At 36.4% G+C, this 21,567-nt stretch overlaps 1 protein-coding gene and 1 long non-coding RNA gene across 3 annotated transcripts; both read right to left on the minus strand.

The window, feature by feature from the left end:
• Positions 1-81: 81 nt before the first annotated feature.
• Positions 82-9,882, minus strand: LOC126977833 (leukotriene A-4 hydrolase-like). Of its 2 annotated transcripts, XM_050826456.1 has the most exons (10): positions 9,765-9,882; positions 8,790-8,902; positions 7,124-7,266; positions 6,301-6,412; positions 3,438-3,658; positions 2,796-2,994; positions 2,438-2,659; positions 1,898-2,042; positions 1,497-1,680; positions 91-1,167 (listed from the first exon to the last, which is right to left on the minus strand). In XM_050826456.1, the coding sequence occupies exons 1-10, from the start codon at positions 9,874-9,876 to the stop codon at positions 717-719; spliced, it is 1,902 nt and encodes a 633-aa protein (XP_050682413.1). In that variant the 5' UTR covers positions 9,877-9,882; the 3' UTR covers positions 91-716. The 2 variants fall into 2 exon arrangements, with proteins under 2 accessions (XP_050682414.1, XP_050682413.1); XM_050826457.1 differs by lacking the exons at positions 6,301-6,412; positions 7,124-7,266; positions 8,790-8,902; positions 9,765-9,882 and adding an exon at positions 4,630-4,744 and having other exon boundaries at positions 82-1,167.
• Positions 9,883-11,364: 1,482 nt separating this feature from the next.
• LOC126977868 (uncharacterized) lies at positions 11,365-12,542 on the minus strand. Its single transcript, XR_007732446.1, has 2 exons — positions 12,403-12,542; positions 11,365-12,180 (listed from the first exon to the last, which is right to left on the minus strand). It is a non-coding gene; the product is annotated as an uncharacterized LOC126977868 (long non-coding RNA).
• Positions 12,543-21,567: the final 9,025 nt, after the last annotated feature.

Here is a 21,567-nt window from a genome sequence, read left to right on the forward strand (position 1 = left end):
GACAGAAGAACCGTGAAGAAATTGAAAAAGATGTCAGATACACAACATATTATACGACTGCCTTAAGGCTCCCTCGCATTTTTATAGTACAGATGGAGGCATTTATCTCTCCACCCAGAATAATTAATATTTATAAAAATTTTAAGACATCGGAAAAATTCACAAAACAAAAATTCTAATGAAAATTTATTTCCCATATATTTTCAAAACAGATCCGCTTTTGTTAATATAATTATGTTAACAAAATTCAGCCTCTTGTATTTCGTAATAAAATACAAATAATGTCTTAAAGAATAGAATAGAATTCTTGAAAATGAAAGAAAATCGATATTGTGACACAATTCGACACTCGTTAACAATCAATGAGAAGGGCACATCACTAAAGGCTGCAACATTTAGTTTCTAAATCTACACTACTCCTATACAGGTTATTTTTATCGTTACATCCATAGTATATTTGATCATTTGTGGACAAATAATTTGATAGCTCTGATATCACGTCTGCAGCCGTGTTTCAATCTGACTAAATTATTTTTATTATCATTCTGGTTTATCCGTGTATCAGTTTCAAGTATACAATCAGTTTCGCTTACATCTTATTAGAATGACGATGAGATTAGCTGAAGTGATGTCAAACCAATAAATATCAGAATACTTACGAAATAATAATGTAACCCTTTATTATATCAATTTTGATTGCTTTATAATTAATAAAATCATACATCTATATGCAAGTCTTTTCTTATAGTGTATGCAGACACGTGCATCATGTAGGGCTCATTTCTGAGGAAGTTCTCAATTGTGCGTTCCCTCACGTCTTCCCAAGCATACAAGTCTCTGTAGATCGGTCTCACATACTTCATACGACCTTGTTGGTTCACAAACGCGAACGAGTCATTCACTTTGTTTTCATCCCTGCTCCTAATACACATCCTCAACCAGCGGTACGCAATCTCTGTGTTCTTGCTGGTAGACACTCTGTATGCTTCACCAAGGGTTCTCAGTTTGTCCAACGGCAAGGCGTCTTGGTCGACCAAATGCTGAAGAAGGTTTATCATTTGGTGCGGACTGAATGATATGACGTCGTTGTAGTCCAATGATGCAGTGTCGTTCAAATTAATTTTGAGCAGTACGTTTTTCACAGCTTTCGTCATTGATGTATCGTATCTGTAAAAATCAAAACAGTATCCATGGCATCACAATCATCATTTTTAACTATATGAATGTAGTGTATAACAAAAGCTGTTGGACTGTTTAACTGACACCAATATCTATTATAGCACTGTATATATGATGCACGCACAGCATCAGCTCATAATATTATGGGTACATGAAAAGATAATTCTTTCTACAAGACATGATTTCCTTCATTGAAAAAAAAAGCATTTCTAGGCTAAGCACCTACACTGCTAATATAAGAAATTAACCATCTGCTAAGTGTAAGGATAAGATATCTTAGTAATTAATCAATAAAATTTGACTTATCTAATATATACTTAGGAATCACTGGAGGCATGCCAGGTTTGTGCAGCCATGTTTCCCATTCGACATCGTTCAGAACTCTTATCTGATCAGAACTGTCATTGAAGTATTGAAACAGGTAGGATTTGAACTGCTTCGTATCAATTGATTGTCGTTGGTATTTGTTCAGATACGAACGCACAAACTTGTCAAATATATCTAAAAAAAAATAGCATGTTAATTATTAGGTATCATGCCTGAGTAAATTAAAATGTATTTAAATAAAGACGAAATAAACTATTATTTTAATGTAAATAACCAATAACAATAAAAATGCTAATAATTCAATCAAGTTAAGTTCTATCCTATAGTAGCATAATCCTCTGTATTAGCAAAAATTTTATCTTTGAATTTTGGCTTTTTTCCATAAACTCACCAGGCCCGCCGAGCAAGTCTTCTAATACTCTCAAAAATAGAGAGCCCTTCTCATAAGGCACCGTAGAGAATGCATCATCAGGGTTAACACTGCTTAAATTAAGAACTAACTGCGTCAAAGGGTTGTCTGCTCCGAGGTCGTTTATCTAAAAATCAATTCGTATCATTACAAAAATAACAACCAACTAAGTATTGTTAAATTGGTATGATCTAATCTACGTCCAATTAAGAAACTGTGTCGATTTATAATCTTTTACATCGTCGGTTTATTGTGGCAGCATAATATGTAGGTAGCAGCTAATATATGACATGACATCCCCGACAAAACAACAACCCATAATAGACCTGGCGGCTATGATATTATACCTATTGTGAAAATCCGGAGTGAAGTGAAATGTGACCGTACCAGGATGGAGCCCAGATGCATTCTGCCCTATTGAAGGATTAAAGAAAAGAAGAAAGCGCATAGGTAATCACAGATCATACTCTTGGACGCAATAATATTAATTCAATTATATTTCTATGTATTTCAAGAACTTACAGTTTCAGTAAGTTGTTGTAGACCAAGAAGGCTGTTGAAGTCTCTACTTTTTCTCGCTTCATCCTTGTCAGATATTAAGGAAGCCCCGACTTTTCTTTCGAGGAAAACAGTGAAACCTTCCTTCAACCAGAAATGTTCAAAGTTTCTGTTCGTAACAAGGTTACCTGTCCAACTGTGAACTATTTCGTGAACTATCACATTCGCCTGGCTTCGATCTCCGGCCTAAAAATGTTAAAAACTCTATTTGCATTAAAATGATTAGTACAAATTTTACCGTCAGAATAAGTGAAAAAGTAAATTGCCCACCGAATATGTTAAAACGTACGTCCAAACATGTCAACGCCCAACGGGAACTTACCAACAAAGTGGGTGTGACGAAAGTGAGGCAGGGGTTCTCCATGCCGCCGTAGGGGAAGGACGGAGGCAGCACCAACAGGTTGTACTGCGTCCACTGGTACGGACCACACTGAGCTTCAGCCGCCTGCAAGTACTTCTCTGTATCCGCAAACTCCCACGCACTCCTCTCTATTTCCTCCTTCTCAGCCCATACGTGAGACCTTACAATATTCCACAAAAGAAATAGTCATAATTATTGTATATAACATATTATCTATGTTTTGAAGTTCTTGTTACTTTTTCAAGCGCTTTTGAATCATCCTTATAAATATTTAATTTAAATTTCTGAATCTTCCATATTATGTTCTAGAAAGTAGAGGTCGTGAGCAGAACAAACAAGAAACTCAATGGCAAATCTTTTAAATCAAATATGTATAGACCGTCATTGAATCAAATAGAAAACACACACAAAATAAACTATCCTAAACAAAACAAATTAGTTTCTAAGGTGCTGCATGCAATATTAATATGAATCATGTTCAAAGTTGTTAAAAATCGTTTTAAATATGAAATATTTCATAAAAAGTAATACTTAACAAATTGTATAATAACAGCTGTGTACTGTACTTATCCTATAATACATATTACATAACAATGTACATACCGAGGACCCAGCTCCCTGGATTCCAAGACCCCCACGGCGATGGCGAGCAAGTATGACGGTATCGGCACAGGCTGTCTGAACGTGGTCTTTGTGTTGTTTCTGCCATCTCGGATGGCACTCATCAGAACAGAGAAGTTTTCTGGTGCTGACACTTCGGCGGTGTACGTGAACTTCACTGCAGGCGAATCTTGGCACGGCATGATTGAGCGGGCGTGGATTGGCTGAAATCAAATTACCTTCTTACTCCTACTATTGACATAATTTTAAACAATTTTGCACACTCTCAAGTGATAAATTTTGCGAAATTATTATGAAAAGTTTGGGTTTTAACGTAAAGGTCCATCAACAAAAACCTGTCGTTCTAAATAAATTTCTTTATTCATAATCTCATATGTTATTTATCTTCAGATGACTATTATGTCTCTATTGTATACAATGATACCATTTCGAAGAAAACAAAACTATAATTTCAATCCATTTTTAGAATGGAAGAGGAGGACAAACAAGCATACTTACATTGTGAGGTTTTGTATCTGAAGGTAGACAAAATATAATAAAGCCTGGGGTAATTGTCAGGATGCCGTTGGCATTTTCTGTGATTTATCCAGAGCATTTGACTGTGTTCATCATGAAATCTTAATCAGGAAACTACATCATTATGGTATCAAGGGTGAAGCACTTGGCCTTCTGAAGTCTTATTTGGGCAACAGGTTTCAGATGGTTGAAGTGAACAGTAAGAGGTCAGCTGGATCTCCCATTACCATGGGCGTTCCACAGGGTTCGATTCTTGGGCCATTCCTATTCCTTGTATATATAAATGATTTACCATACTTTGTACAAAATAAACATGAGATAGTATTGTTTGCAGATGATACTTCTTTACTTTTTAAACTACATAGACATCATATTTTGATGACGTGAACAATGCTATCTCCAAAGTAGTGGAATGGTTCACTACGAATAATCTCCTTCTTAATGAAAAAAAAACCAAATGTATTAGATTTTCCCTGCCTAATGTTAGACAGGTTGACACAAATATTGTAGTAAAAGACGATGAGTTGAAACCTGTAGATACAACCGTATTTTTAGGGATTACCTTAGATACCAAACTTCAGTGGGGTCCTCATATTATGAATTTGGCGAAAAAGCTTAGTTCTGCAGCATACGCAGTTAAAAAAATTCGGCAACTTACGGATGAAAATACCGCGAGGTTGGTCTACTTCAGATATTTTCATAGTCTGATGACATACGGTATTTTACTTTGGGGACATGCTGCCGAAGTTAACACCATTTTCACACTGCAGAAGCGAGCTATTCGTGCCATCTATAAATTAGGACCAAGAGTGTCACTAAGGGAAAAATTTAAGGAAATAAAAGTTTTGACTTTGACATCGCAATACATATATGAAAACCTTGTTTATGTAAAAAAAAATATAAATGCGTTTAAAAAAAATAGTGACACTCATAATGTCAATACTAGAAATAGGGATAGGCTTGCTGTTCATGTAAGTCGACTCCAAAAAGTCACAACTTCATTCAGAGGTCTGTGTATACGTTTTTATAATAAGGTCCCTATTGACATTCAGAACTTACCTTTAAATGAATATAAATCAGTGCTAAAGAAAAAGTTGTATACAAAAGGGTACTATAAAATATCTGAATATCTGGATCTAAAGAACCCTTGGGACTGAGCTGCTGGGCTGTTACATGTCTGTCTTAGTTTGATAAATGTCATTATAGTTATATAATTTAAATATTAATATTGTTTCTGTTGTTTAATCAATTTTAATAATCATTATCATGAGTTATGTAATTTGAAACAAAATTGTAAGTAGAGGCATTTAGTAAGTATTGCATAATATGTAGATGAACTTGAATTGTTTTGTTATTCGGTAGATTTCTCGTGGCAGGTATCGTCATGCTCGCTTAAATGCCTCTGCTTGTGGCGGCGACGTGGGGCGGGTCGTTCCCTTCCCTAAAATATGGTCGAGGGAGGCGATGGCTGGTCCATGCGTCAAGCTCGTGAACGGGTGCTACTCGTGGGGGCTGGATGATCTTGTTACCGGGAGTCTGCTTGATGTGTTTTTTTTATTATTATTATTTCCTTTAAAGTTAAAGTTATTATATATTTTATTTTATGAAATGCTCACATAATGCCTCTATTTATTTACGGTATGTGTGGATTGATGCATCTACTATACTCAATAACTCTTGTGTTTATAAGTATTAATATACTTTTTTTTTCTTTTTTTGACTAAATCATGTAAGCCTTTCAGTTTTTGACTTTTGAGTAGTTTTGTTGCGTCACTTTGCATATATTGTAATTGAAATGATTTTAAAACAACTAAAATGTATATCTTGACTTAATAGACTGGCAAAAAGTTTCTTGCTACTTCTTCTCATTAGCTCAACCCTTTACGAAGTAGCGGTAAATTCAATAAGATACAATATTTATATATTTTTTTTGACATTCATAAGTGTCATTTTCGTGACCTACATGAATAAAGTGTTTTTGAATTTTTGAATGTCAAAATATTGGCAGATGGACAAATTGTCAAAAAACATAAACAAAGTAATAATTTGACGCGATTAGGGGATTATCCAATACTGCCGAGGCCACTTGAAGTATTATCGCTGCTGTTATTACCTAATGCATAAGAGGCATTAACAGCGACATTAACATGGTTTTGTTTGGTGCACATAAGTGTGGGTATATCTGAAACTGTGAAAGGTAGAGAAATCTACAGAATTGGTCACGGAAACATTAAAAATAAGCTGCTAACACTTAAATATAAAATATGTTGTATTATAATATGAGTAAATTATTAAATAAATACTTTCCAAATCTTAAATTATTACTTACCACACATTTACTGAACAGGAAGGGATATGTCTGACCCGAAGTTTGTTTCGGTTCCAGCCATTGCAAAGCCGTGGCAGAAGGCGAGGTCTTATATTTTATTCTTATTTTTATCCTAAAATTAAAAAAAAGATATAGTAATATGAATCACTAGTTATTTAGCAGGTTAAAAGAAATGACATGATAATAATTAGGTCAATATAAAAGCGACATATATTTAATTTTTGATATCATAACACATCCAACAACTATAGCAACAGGAAATCTGAATTTCACCTGGATTTATATGTCGGGATTCCGTACGAATTTTTTTTAAATGAAAATAAGGGACGAGACGACCAGGACGTTTAGCTGATGGTAATTAATACCCATTACAATGCAGTGCCGCTCAGGATTCTTGAAAAACACAATAATTCTGAGCGGCACTACAATTACGCTCGTCACCTTTAGACATATGATGTCAAGTCACATTTGCCCAGAAATTTCACGGCAGAAATAGGCGCCGTTGTGGTACCCATATTGCCTATTGGACGAAACATATTGCATTATCAATAATATTATGTTAACATCTTAAGTAGAATGTTTCTTGCAAATAAAATTTCATTTCATAATCAAGACGGCATCCTGTGCACAGGAGCCTCCCACAATACTATAGCTATTCTAAGTATTTCATTCCTGAATGCCTTGGAAGAGCTATAGATGTCTTGTCTGTCTGTCAGGTTATGGTTATCTTGTTTGGCGTAGATTTTTTCTAGAATGCGTGCATGATTGAGTGAGTCAATTATAAGTTCCTATACGAATAAAAAAATCAGAATTAATTACTTACTTTTGGCCTGATATAATCGTTTTATTGAATATAATTGTTAATTTTGATCCATAATAAGTTAGATGTTCGTCCACTTTATATTTCAATTCGGACCCATCTTCAAGCTCAATCATTTCTATAGTTAGATTACTGGTATCAAGAATCTAAAATTTTTAAGCAATGATCAGAATTTTCTTTAAATTTCAAAATCATGTATAAAGTTAGGTGCATGATTTGTTTATTGTGTTAGATATCCTATAGGTTCGATTTTTCGAGGAAACATTAGTGGCAAGTTTTCCATACAAACGTTCTCGACTCTTTTCTTCTTGGCTTTGAATCCTAGGTCAATATTTTTTATTCATCATAGTCATCATCATCATTTCAACCGGAAGACGTGCGCTGCTGGACAAAGGCCTCGCAAATATCGCTATGATGATCGGTCCTGCGCTGCCCTCATCCAACCCATGCCCTATTCCAGCGATCTTTACCAGATCGTCGGTAGATACATCTTATTTATATTTGATTAAAACGGCTTAACCTTATAGTCTGTAAATAGAGGCATGATCCATAGGGATTGCCATTTGCATCTTTCTCTCCCCAAGAGAAGGTCGCCTTCGATGAAGCCTTAGTGGGGAATTTGCCCAAAGCTAACCTCAGGTGGTGTTTACTGGCTAGGCACTTTGGTTTTACGTGAGTCACACATAACTAAGGCACTTCCCTCCCGTCGTTATCCCGGAGGGTAGTCCTTTCTCATTGTCTGGGCGCAAAAAAAGAGGCCTAGTATACATATCCGACAACAAAAAGCAAAAAAAGTATTCAAACTCAGAATATTTACTTCCCTTTAGGTCTCCAAAAATTTGTAACGATTGTTTCGAGATACGAGGAGATTACTGAGAACAAAACTGTTTTTTGAGCATTTTACTCACGATCTTCAGTCGGAGCTACAGTCTTTCTTATCGCGGTGATAATATTGTCGCCGTTAGCGAAACGGTATGCTGTTTTAGAATTCTTAAATCTAAAAAGGGTCCAGCTAATGTTTTTCTTTAATACCAGAAACATGTGACAATTTTTTTTTCAGGAATCTAGTCTTTTTCTGCACCAGTGTATGGCCGCTGTTTGCTAAATTAGCGCCCGAAAATAAACAGATAATAATAGTCCATATTATGATTATATATATGATATTTTAGTCCATAGTATCCATTTATTAAAATAATAATAATTGATTTGCGCATGTTCATACAATTAATCATATAGATTCTAGACCCAAACTAGGCAAAGCCTATGGGTGCCAGACAACGATAACTAAAAAGGGTGATAGTGACCTAATTAACCTTTACCCAGAATTAATTATTGAAAATTCGATTTGCTTATTTGCCTTTAGTATTTACCTTAGATAATTTATACGTCTAGATAGAGCTGTTGGAAAACGGGCCATGTTTAATACTTATGTGTGCGTGACAAGTTACGTCTTAAATTTGCGATTTGTATGTCACTTTGTGTTAGTGTGCGTGCATTAATCAAAATAGAGGTTAACAGTCAACCTAAATTTTTTCGACATTTTCACAACTGTCTCAGACTATCACAAGTATAAATGATCTAAGCTATTTACTTATATTTTGCTAGACTACCTTACAGTTGATAATATCATTTTTTATACTTATAAATAGTAGTAGAGTGAGTACCTTACCAGTTCATTGATATTCATCAATGTACTAACTGTTAACATTACATCTCCATTTAATTGTTTTTGTTCAAAGTCGACATGAAGTATCAAATCTACATGTTCGATAATAGCTTGTTCTGAAAACAAATATTTACATATAGTGTAGTTACTTATTAGTATAGTATTTACCTATAGTATAGTCACTAGTATCAGTATAGTGTTTACCTATAGTTTAGTCACTATTATTAGTATAGTATTTACCTAAAGTATAGTCACTAGTATTAGTATCGTATTTACCTATAGTGTAGTCACTAGCCACATAATAATGATTTACTCTATTCATTATCGTCATTAGATTGTGTTTTAAATCATTCTCACTTCTCAGTTAACCTAATGCTATTCTATTAGAATTTAATTGAAACCACGCATACCTTACAATTATACGTGCTATAGAACTTTGCATAAAAACTTTTTAGGTATACATGTACCAATTTTTTTTGTGAAAACTTATATGAAATGACTTCATTTTTATTCTTCAATAACACTATAGTTTTTTTTAAATTGTTAATCAATTTACCTTTTTATACTCACCAATACCACAGTCGACATATGTACTATATAATACCTATTCCTTATTCATATTATTAGGCACTCAACAAATTATAGGTATTCAATAATCAAAACTTTCGTGAGATATTATACCTAAGCTGTATTTATTTAAAACGGCTTTAGTCACGGTTTGCCGGAGTCGGTACAGACTAGTTTCGGACTATTTGGAGGTCCTTCATCAGAGTGAGTGTAGGTATGGTCCGAAACTAAGCCGTGTTAAATAAATAAAATAATAGGTATTCAAGAGTGTAGGGTACTTGCATAATTTAGTTATTTACCGAGTCAAAATGCTAAATGTCAAATAGGTACTGATTAATAATAATTATAGGTATTATTTGTCGTGGTAGGTAATAAAAATAACAAATTCTAGTAATTAATTAAAATAGTTACCAGGCCTTGAAAATGAAGAAGGATCAAGTGGACTTAATGCTGTCGCTTCGATTTCTCCAATATGAAATAGAGTAAGCAAAATAAAAATACTATTCACTGTTATAACAAGCATATTGTATGCACGTTCATGTCTGACTGAGGTCTATGATCTTACCCGATCACCTCTAAATAAATACAAGTATATTTACATTGGCAATGTAACCTTTATGTAGATAGAGTTAAGTAAGTTTTTCCTTTTTTTTTTTAAATAAGTTGGTAAAGTTAATTTAGCGTCTTCGTGAATTATATTATTATTGACGAGGACGACTTCCTATTCATATTCAGATCTTAGGGGCGGATTTTTTTTTACTTTTTATGAAGTGAGCCTGAGATCAAGATCGCCGGAATACGTTGGATGGGGGGCAGTGCAGGACTGATCGTCGTGGAAATCTTTGTCCAGCAGTGGACGTCTTCAGATGATGATGATGAAGCCTGTATTACTTTACATTGAAAGTATAAGTACTTACTTAGATAATATTTATCTCTTACATAAAAGTCAGATTCAAGGTCAGTGCCGCTGGCGTGCTTGGCAGAGGGAATGGATTGACTCCAGAATATTCAAGAGGGAATATTAGGAGACAGCACTAATTTAGCAGCGATGTATTAGCTTAAATCAATGAGCCAGTCTTACCTACCATTTTTGAACGCCAAACTATTTATTCCAAAATTTTGACTTCATGCGTCAAACTGAGGTATTACTTAAGTACGCTAACTATTTTAGTAATAGTATTAGTAGAACTAAATATTTAATATATAGTTTTACTGAGTACATGCACATATTGCATTTATCCATATCGTAAGTCATTAATTAAGAACTCTCTGCTGGGTTGACCCGGCTGCAAAAACGAAATATTTTAAAACCTGTTCTTTCCTCCGAGTCCTCTCTAGAGAATGTCGCGGACATATAAACCTAGTTCAATTTAGACCCAGAAGACTACAGTTTGCGCGTTAACCATTAAAGTCAAATTGACTTGAAAAAGAAGAATATCCGGCCACAGAGTACTCTCATCTCTAGTCTGGTGCACCCCAGCATCAACTGAAACCATTTGTATTGTCAGCAATCTAATGCTATGTGAACAGCTAGATCACTTGGCGTTGAATTGAACTGCGTTTATTACCACACACTTGGATTTCATCCTTACCATCTGGATATACCCACATGTTTACTTTCAAAAAAAGCGCGTACACTTACTTAAAATTCCTATTCCTTAAAAGGCCTTCTTCCATGATAAATTAAATATAAAAAAATTCGCAAGTAGGTCAGAGCCATGTTCACGGAGGTCCACTAACTCTGCCAGATTTGATTGTATGTATGTGCTCAAGATTCGTAGATACGTATATCCGTAGCTACTACGTTAGTCGGTACTGGCTCGGAGTCGATCTAATTCCTAGCCAACAGATATGTTTGAAGCATTTAAGCAAAAAGCAATCATAAGTATATGGTGAACTCATAGTGTGAAAGATACCTACTAAATACAATGACATTGCTTGTTGAAGAACTTTTGATCAATTGTATTTTTATTTTAGAATTTGGATCAATTATGGATAAATAAGTCTTGAGATCATTTAAAACGTATTTAATTAATTAATCGTTTATATAAAGTTAAAAGAGGAGTTTAATACAATGAAAAGAGCACTAAAATAATAATTTAACGCCATGTTGGGTCGCGAACGCTCATTCCCGGAATGTATTGAGCGTCATTTATTTGTTCCTGATTTGGTTGAAATGAATGTTCTCTTGCAAAGTTTACCCGGAGTGAATCTAATTCTGAAGGAGCAATTCCCATGAACACTCCACCATAGTTTTCATTGTTGTTTTCATTTTGTGATTCTGCGAATCTCATTATTTGGAGTTCATCTGCGAAATTGGTTAAAGGGCCTTCAACCATCACGCTTTCAACATCGTTTTGAATATTTTCTTTTTGATCTACCGGGCTTTCAACAACTATGATATCATCAGCAACAATTTCTTCTTCTCTATTGGTTGGGGAATCACCAACTAAGACAGCATCAATTTGTGGTTCTTCATTATATTTTGAAATTTCAGCCAGTTCATTAAATTGGAGTGGATTATATTCAATTTTGAACTGACTATCTGCCTCGATAGAAGAATCGACTAAATGTATGAAGTCATTAGTTTCCTTTGCTTCAACCACGTCATTTGCTGCGTTAACTAACTCATAGAGATTTTTTAAATCATCCGTATTGTAATTTGGAACATCAACAAAATTAACATGATCGTAGGATATAGAACCGGCGTCACTATTGTACAGTTCCTCGTTTATGCCAATTGGTTGTGGGACTGGCAACGGATCAGGGTGAGGTAATGCCGTTGTTACAGCAAGAAATGCTAAGGCAAATATAATGTCCATTTTGTCTGAAACAATTACATTAAATATATAAAAAAAATAGTAATGCATTTATTTAGTTTTAAATTATAATATTAAATAAATTTGTTAGCCCTTTATAAAACAATATTTTTACAGATGTGCTAGAAAAATTGGGGAATGTTTAGACAAATAGACGATAAAATCTATGACATTAATAAATTATCTTTAAGTACAGCTATTATATATCACTAATAACGTATAAAAATTACCTAATAACTTATATAAAAGGTATCTTCTACTGTGTACCCCGATTCTACTTATTACTACTCTTGTTTAAAAAACCTTAAAGAACAAAACTTTCACTGTATCTATTAAATAATTCCTATAATGTTAGCATAGAAATAGTAATATGGTTAACTTACCAGTTCGTTGTTTGTTGTGAAACAAATCGATATCTTTTATTATATAGGTAATCAGTGACACAAAGATATCTTTCGCAATTTAATGATAACACATAGTATCAGGTGTACCTTTCTGATTTAACCACGTTCATTATTCATTGGGTATTAATAAGTCGAGTCCCAACTGACCCGATTTCTGAACTGAAAATACTATAGACTTACAAACAAAGCGTACAAGAACATCTTTAAAGGCGGGGTTACACATGCCAGTAAACTGGGAAAGTAGCTGGCATAAAGTTATGGGATTTATGAGTAACTAGCACACTGCGGATACATTTGCAAGTAATACTAGCATGCAAGTTGTTCCCTTGCATGCCAGTAAACCATCGCGTATACACAGGACAGTTCGTGTGAGGACTCGTACCTATTCTTTTTCTATTTTTATGGATAAGGTGGACAAACGAGGTGACCCACCTGGTGTTAAGTGATCACCGCCGCCCACATTCTCTTGCAACACCAGAGGAATCACAGGAGCGTTGCTGGCCTTGAAGGAAGATGTACGCGCTTTTTTTTAAAGGTACCCATGTCGTATCGTCCCGGAAACACCGCACAAGGAAGTTCATTCCGCAGTACGTGGAAGAAAGCTCCTTATAAACCTCACTGTGTAGGACCGCCACACTTCCAGATGGTGGGGATGATATCCTAACTTGTGGCGTGTCGTGCGATGGTAGAATTCGGTGGCAGGAATCAGGTGAAACAGCTCATGCGCGCTAAAAATGGATAATAAGCGAAGTGAAATAAGCAAAATCAAGGAGTCAGTTACTGACATGCCAGTAACTGTCGCGTCTGATCACACGTGCCAGTTTGGCAACCCTCCACGACCCCTACCTCAACAAGCAAGTTATTCTAATGTTGTGCTAACTACATGTATGGCAGTTAGCGTATACACATTACAGTAGCTGGCACGTGCAAGCAGTTGGTATGCTAGTGTGCAAGCTATGGACATGTGTTTCCCCAGCTTAACAATATACCGCAAGATAAAATAGGAAATCGAGTCATTTTTACTCACTGACCTGTATAAGGACAGGCTGTTCCATATGTTTGACAGCAAATTTTTGTGCCTATTTGAAGCGCCACTCGCGAGCGTCCAGAGAACTAATATTGAAGTATTATAAAAATCCCTGCGAAGGCACGTACACTACTCTGAAGTATTATTGTATTTTGAATTAATTTCGTTCGTTTTCCGGGTTATTTTTACTTCAAAAATCAAAGCAAAAAAATACACAAATTTTTTATATAATTAGGAATAATCTATCGATGTTTGTTGAGGTTGTCATCAGTTTTGGTACCGCAGACTCTCGCTTCATGGCCTACAGCGCCAAAATGTCGAATATAAAAACTAGCACAAAAGCACTTTGACAGCCACCAGTCCAGTGGTTTATAGTAGGCGTCAGTGTTTTCACTGTAACCGATTTTTATTGACAAATCGTAAACAGCTTCAAATCAGCTCCATAGAAAATATTGTACTGGATAACGCACAATTTTAAAGTCAAAATTGGTAAGGCATTATCTGGCTGTTAGGTCGTCTTACTCTAGTATATTCTTAGTCTGTGGTACTTATATACTTAAGTTAATATCGATTTTCAGTTGTAATCTAGAGATAGTGATACTTTAATGACCATTGGCACCCAATTCGCTGTTTTTATTTAATTTTATGAAAATAATTGACGCTACGAGTAGCACGTTCAACTGATGGTTATTGATACGCCCTGCCCATTACAATGCCTAGGATTCTTGAAAAACCTCAAAAATTCCGGGCGGCGCTACAATTGCGCTCGTCACCTTGAGACATAAGATGTTAAGTCCCATTTGCCCAGTAATTTCACTAGGTACGGCGCCCTTCAGACCGAAATACAATAATGTTTACACATTACTGTTTCACGGCACAAATAGTAGCCGTTGTGGTACCTCCTCCTGAGCCTCCCACTAGTGAGCCGCTGTCAATTTGTCTCTCTGTCTGTCAGCGGGTGTATCTATTAAGCCACGATAGCCAGAGAGTAATTATTGTGAGTAAGTCTACTGCTGCTATAACAATAAATAATATCAAAATGTTTCAAAACTATCGTTCGTTCGTTCGCAACGCATTCACCAGCTTACTCCCCAAGTCAAGAAATCACCGTTCGTGTAACGCTTGCGTTCGTGCGTAACGCTCTCGACACGCATTCACCAACTTACTACTTAGTCAAGCGTGCGTAAAGAAGTTTTACTTCAAAATATTACTTTTAAAATTAAATACTGTGTTATATTATCTCGTAGGTGGTAGTGTTATGAAGTGGTATATTATCTTCATTATCTTATTTGATTAGTATCAAGTAGGAATATTTAATATCTTTGAATGAGGCGGGTTATCGTTATAGAAAACTTAGCAAATAGGGGTTCGAGAATACAATGTGACGCGCACGCTCTATTTGTAAACACAGAAAAAAATATCAATTTAAAGGTGGCACTTCACATGGCTAATTGTGTTCGCTATTGGTTGTTTGTTGTATTTGGAAAAGTATATGACGTTCGGGCAAACATGCAGATACGACAATCCACACATGGCAGTCAAATAACAAACAAACATTTGGAAGCAGAACGCAAGGTGTTTACCAACACTGTGGACGTCTTGCAGCGGGATTTTGTTATTAAATGCATCTTAACTATTACATGATATGCGTCAGTTAATACAATGTATTGAAAAGACCATAGAGAGCAAAAACAAGCAAGCTGGTGAATTCATAAAATGTATATATATGCATAAAATTCGAACCGAACATTCTAACGAATTAATAATTTTCTTATATGAAAAGAAATATACTATAAACATTGTTTTTATTAATATGTATTAATTAACACAGACACTAAAATACAGCACGTTCGTACAGCTCCACGGCGCGTGCTCAACTGAATATGATTGCCATTGTGTGGACGGTTTATTTGCTTATTTGCCTATTCGACCCCTTTGATGTGCCTCGAGAAACCGACAAGCGCACGGTAACGCGTATTTGGTATTGGCCTTATTATATAATAAAATAAAAATAAAAAAAGCCTTTTATTCCCATACTAAATTACATCATTACATCATTAAGTTAAGATAAATTTAAAAATTAAAACGAACTTATAATTATTGTTAGTAAACTTAACTTAAGACTAATATTATAAGAATTTAAAAAGAGAATAGTTTTATGTTAGTATTTTTTTTCTATTTCTTAATAATAAATGTTTAATTAGTAGTATGGGCCCCTCTTTGGGTGAAGGCCTCCTCCATTTTTTTCCACACTATTCGGTCTTTGCCCAATATTAGCCAGTCTTTTCCAGCGTATTCAATCACATCATCAGCCCACCTCTTACACGGTCTTCCAACTTTTCTAATGCCCACCGGCCCTTTCCATTTCGTTGTATTTATCGTCCATGTCTGTGAGTCGTGATATATGACCGGCCCATTGCCATTTTAGTTTCAATGCGTGGGTCAGTGCATCTTTTATTTTTGTTCTTTGTCTAATTAGAACATTTCTTATCTTTTGAATTTTTCTTATTTTCAATATACTTCTTTCTATTGTTCTCTGTGTCGTTCTAATTTTTTGTTTAGCTTTATTCGTGAAAGTCCATGTTTGACATCCATATAGAAGACAAGGTAATAAGCATGTGTCAACTACAGTTTTCTTCCGCTTTAGATTGAAATCTCCCTTTAGAATTTCTTTCAAAGACCAAAATTTTTTCCAGGTTAAATTCCTTCTTCTTTCGACTTCTTCTTCGTTGGAATTTTTATCAAATGATATTTGTTTGCCTAAATATATATATTTTTCAACGTATTCAATTTCATTGCCGCTAGTGGTGATGGGTATTTGAAAACTGTTGGTCATCACTTTGGTTTTATTGAAATTCATTTTTAATCAAATTTTTAAACTTTCTTTGTCTAGTGAATTGATCATATTTTCTAGGTCTTTTGGAGTCTCTGCTAGTACTACGATGTCATCAGCGAACCTTAGATGACTTAAGAAACAGCCATTAACTATTATGCCTTTGTTTACCCAGGCAATTTGTCGAAATACATAATCCAGTACCAAAATGAAAATTTTTGGGGACAGAGGGTCTCCTTGTTATACTCCGCGTTCGATTTTTATTGACTCTCCTCTTGTTTCCAATTTAACATTACTGGTACTATTAGAGTAGATGTGTTTTATTATGTTCTGATATTTTTGAGGTACATTAGGGATTTAAGTGCTTTCCAAATTGAATCATGACTAATACTATCGAATGCTTTGTTATAATCAACGAAAGCTGCGTAAAGTGGTCTATTGTACTCTTTATATTTTTCAAAAACTTGTTCTAAGGTATGAATATGATCCATTGTACTGAAACCTGAGCGAAAGCCAGCTTGTTCTACAGGTTGTGGTTTCGTTATCAATTTGTTGTGGTATCCTTTTCAAGATTATTGAGGAAAATAATTTATATATTTTCTTAGTCGGACACTCTTGTCAGAGTGGTCGTTTTTGCGCTGACGAGGTACATGGTGGAGTGTTCGGTGGGTCAACATCCTATCTGAGGGTAGATCTCCTGGCGATGTGCTTCCATTTCTGGCGGTTAGAGGCGTTGCGAGTACACTGGACTATGGTGGACTCAGTAGCCTTTGTGATGGCGTCTATCCAGCGGGTTGGCGATCGACCGCGTGCTCTCTTGCCTTCCACCTGGCCCTGAACTACCAGTCTCTCCATCGAGTTCTCATTTCTAGAGACGTGACCAAAGAACTTCAGTATTCTTAGTTGCACAATTGACGATAGTCTGTCTTTAATACGAAGCTCTTTGAGGATGGATACATTGGTGTGAAATGCCGTCCACGGGATCTTTAGGAGACGTCTCCAGCACCACATCTCTAATGCATCGATTTTACAGCGGTCCTGCAGTCTCAGAGACCAAGTTTCGGCTCCATAGAGAAAGATTGGAAACACAAGGCATTTCATCAATCTGACTTTAGTCTTCTTGGTAATCCTCCTGTCCCTCCAAATCTTTCCCAGTTGTTCCACTGCAGACCTGGTGATGCCGCACCGTCGTATCTCGTCGCCACATCCTCCAGTACTTGATATAGTAGAAACAAGATAAATATAGTTCTGAACCACTTCACAGTTGGCTATATAGGGTACGTTGGTTCCAATTTGTTCGGCCCGGTCTACTATCATCACCTTCGTCTTGTCTCGGTTAATAATAAGTTCGAATTGGAGACTGGTACTTTCTAGACGGTTTAGAAAATTTTTCATATCTTCTCTAGTCTGTGCGAGAAGGGTAGTATCATCAGCGTATCTGAGGTTATTTATCACGCGTCCCCCAACAGATATTCCTTTGTTCCAATCTTCCAAGACAATGCGCATAATATACTCTGTGTAGATGTTAAAGAGTAATGGCGATAAGATGCATCCTTGTCGTACACCGGCCTCAGTCTTGAATTCGCTTGAAAGGGTATCATCCACTCGTACCGCTGCAGTACCGTGCTCATACAACCTCCTCAATAGAACTATTAATTGGGGTGGTACACCCATTTCCGCAAGTATCTTCCAAAGGTGTGTCATATGACCGTGTCAAATGCTTTGCGAAAGTCCACAAAGCAGATGTAATGGGTTGTATTGAATTCTCTGGCCTTCTCAATAATCTGACGCAGTATAAGAATTTGTTTGCGAGTGCCTCTTCCCTTAACAAATCCGGCTTGCTCGGGTGCAATCTGCCTTGAGAGGTAGGCCAACAGCCTTGTATTAATTATGTGGAGCATCACCTTACTTGCATGAGATATCAAGGATATGAGTCGGTAGTTGATGCATTTCTTGGTGGACCCTTTTTTGTGCAGTGGAATAAAAATGGATTTTGACCAATCGTCAGGCCATATTCCAGTCTCCCATATTTTACAGCAGATGGTATATAAAATATCAACTCCAGGTTCTCCCATCGCTTTGAGGACTTCTATTGGGATCTCATCACAACCTATGACTTTATTGCATTTGAGGTGTGTTTTTGCTGCTCGTACTTCATCCCGCATGATGTCGGGTTCACGGTCAAGTATGTTGTGGGGAGAACATGTGAAGCTTAGTACCAAATTATTGGAAAATAGTGATTGACAATATTCCTTCCACACATTCACGATATCCTTTATCTCCGTAACCGTATTCCCAGCAGAGTCCTCAACAGCCCACGTCTTAGGTTTAAATTGGCGTGTTATGTATCGCACCTTATCATGCAGATCTTTGGTTTGATATTTGTCGGAGTGCTGTTCCAGTTCATGACATATCTTACTCAGATGGTTATTGCGGTCACGTCGGCAAGCAGCTTGTATGATAGCTGACTTGGCATTTAGCTTCGTAATGCTAGCACCACTAGCTTTAAGTTTTCGGCGGTCTTCAACCAAATGCCAGGTTTCTTCCGTCATCCAGTGTTGTCGTTTTGGTAAGACGGTTTTCGGTTGTGACTCAGCAATCGCCTCCACAATATATGTTTTTGCCGAGATCTACAAGTAGTTAGAGTCATTGTTTCCGATACCTGCTCTCCATGCGGCATGTCTGTTCTGTATCGAGGTGGTTAGTGACTTTAGATCGTTCACCTCCATTCTTCTAGCCATTTTAATTTGTCTTGCTCTTTGCAATTTCAATCGCAGGTTTCCAATGAGCAGTTGATGGTCGGAATGACAATCAGCACCGGGAAGGGTATGTGTATTGGCAATTGAACTTTTCCATCTGGTTCTCACTAATATGTAATCTATCTGATTGCGGTGTTTGCCATCAGGGGAGGTCCAGGTATATAGGCGTCTAGGATGGCGTTTGAAAATCGTGTTTGCTATGGCCATGTTGTTATCGGCTGCAAACTCTATGAGTCGTTCACCCCTTGGGTTACGAACACCATGGCCATAGTTATCAACAATATGTCGTATGCCCGTATTCATTGTGGTGTTTCCCACCTTGGTGTTAAAGTCCCCAATGATGATTAATAGCTCTCTTTTGGGGATATTAGCTATGGAAGACTCAAGTTGACAATAGAAGTCTTCTACTTCTTCATCTTTGGCAGAACTTGTAGGAGCATAGACTTGAATTATGTTGAGTGGGGTCGGTGATGCGCTAAGTTTAATGGAAATAATTCTATCATTAATTGGGTGATATCCAAGCACCGAGTTTTTACATAAGAGTAATGCAATAGCGATCCCTAAATTATGTAAATGTATTATGTAAATTATTATGCCACACCCGAAAAGCTACTTTTATCGTTGCCGGAGAAATAGATGGTATGTTTCTCTGAGTCAAAGTGGCCGCTATCTTTCCAATGTGTCTCACTGATTCCCGTGATAGTGAGTTTGCATCGCTCAAGTTCTTGTTCCAGAATATGACGCTTTCCATTTTCAAGAAGCCCTCGAACGTTCCATGTACCTATGCGAAGATCGTTTCTTAAATTAATATTCTTTCTTCTTCTTCCAGTAGCATTTTTTCCATAGGATGCCTGGTTGCGTGCATCCTGATGGCCGGTAACCCATTACACACCCTCAGCCCCGGAAAACTCAGGTTGCCAGGCGGTCTTACTCTGTCTTTTAACATACTCATCATCGCAACTCTCATGGGATAAATAATGTAGTAGGTTCCCGTTACTTTCTACATCGCGGTACTATAACCTCAGTGGCTATACTAATCCAAGAGTGAACCGGTTCAGAACATATGGTTCTTTCGCTTCACTTCGGTATTGATGGTTACCGCTGCCCTCCATCAGGATCCAGGTTCTACGCCCCTGTAGCTTGCCTCCTCCGCTGGTTAGTCCGTACCGACAACTGTTGTCTCCGCATTCACCACCGTTGAGGTCTTCACCCGTAACCCTGGGCACGGGTTCTGCGTTATACCCCGCAGTACTGGGTCCCTGCTGAACTCCGCCATCTACACACTCCGGCTTGCTGAAGTGTAAGATGCCCACCCCCGCGACATGGACGCGCCAGACAGGACTTGCCCAAGTGAAGAGTAGAGAAGATGGCTCTACTCTCCCAGGGGCCGGGTTAATGGACGTGTATAACGCCACGCCCAAGGGTTATTAGGGAATTTATATATGTTTGCCAGTAAATTAATAGGCCTGTAGTTCTCTATATTGTTAGAATCGCCTTTTTTATATAATAATATGATATCTGATGCATTCCATTGTTTCGGTACTACTTCTGTATCAATTATCATGTTAAATAGCTTTGTCAGATGAGGAACAAGAATGGGTGCATAAATTTTTAGTATCTCATTACTTATGTTGTCCGGGCCTGGGCTTTTATTTCTTTTTAGGTTTTTAATATTGTCATATACTTCTGTTTCTTGTATTATAATATCATTTGTCTATGTACATTTATTATTTGTATGTTTTGTTATTTCAGACCTCAGTTCCTCTTCCTCTGTTTTACGATATAATTCTTTATAAAAATTTGATCCTTGATCCATTATATCTTTTCTAGTATTTGCTATGGTTCTTTTATTTTCAATTTTGGGGGATCCATGTTTTATGAGTACACAATTCTTTGAAAGCTCTTTTTACGCTTCTGTGCTTTTCTAAATTTTTTGTGATAATATTTTTCCTATGAGTACTGTAATCTTTATTTATCGATTTTTTAGTTTCTTTGTAAATTTTACTCAATTCTTCTTTAAGTTCTTTATTTTTATTTTTTGTATTTATCAATTCTGTTCTTTTTTTAATTAGATTGTCTGTTTTTTCGCTAAATATTCTGTTCCGGTTTTTCTTTATCTGCACTTTTTGCACATAGCTATGTGAAGTGCCACCATAAATTAAAGATTATAAATAAATATGCAACATCAAAGATTCTTCAGTGTTTATAGCAAAATCTAGTGAAGTGATTGTGATGAAACTTGACATTATAGAGATCCAGATTTACACATTTAACCCTACAGTAGGTATTGTACCTACAAGTACCAACCATTTAAAATTTATGTCGAGGTTGTCAGGCTCGCCTAGGTGAGGACGCTCTAGACTCTAGATCAA

Source organism: Leptidea sinapis, chromosome 46 (genome assembly GCF_905404315.1).
Source record: "Leptidea sinapis chromosome 46, ilLepSina1.1, whole genome shotgun sequence".
Lineage (NCBI taxonomy): Eukaryota > Metazoa > Arthropoda > Insecta > Lepidoptera > Pieridae > Leptidea > Leptidea sinapis.

Excerpts from the sequence above, each read along its gene's own strand:
- LOC126977833 (XM_050826456.1), bottom strand. The coding sequence starts at position 9,876 with ATGCTTGTTATAACAGTGAATAGTATTTTTATTTTGCTTACTCTATTT. Across the intron at positions 7,267-8,789 it reads TGATGAATATCAATGAACTG|ATTCTTGATACCAGTAATCT; the intron begins GTAAGGTACTCA and ends TAAAAATTTTAG. Across the intron at positions 2,660-2,795 it reads TCGTCACACCCACTTTGTTG|GCCGGAGATCGAAGCCAGGC; the intron begins GTAAGTTCCCGT and ends TAACATTTTTAG.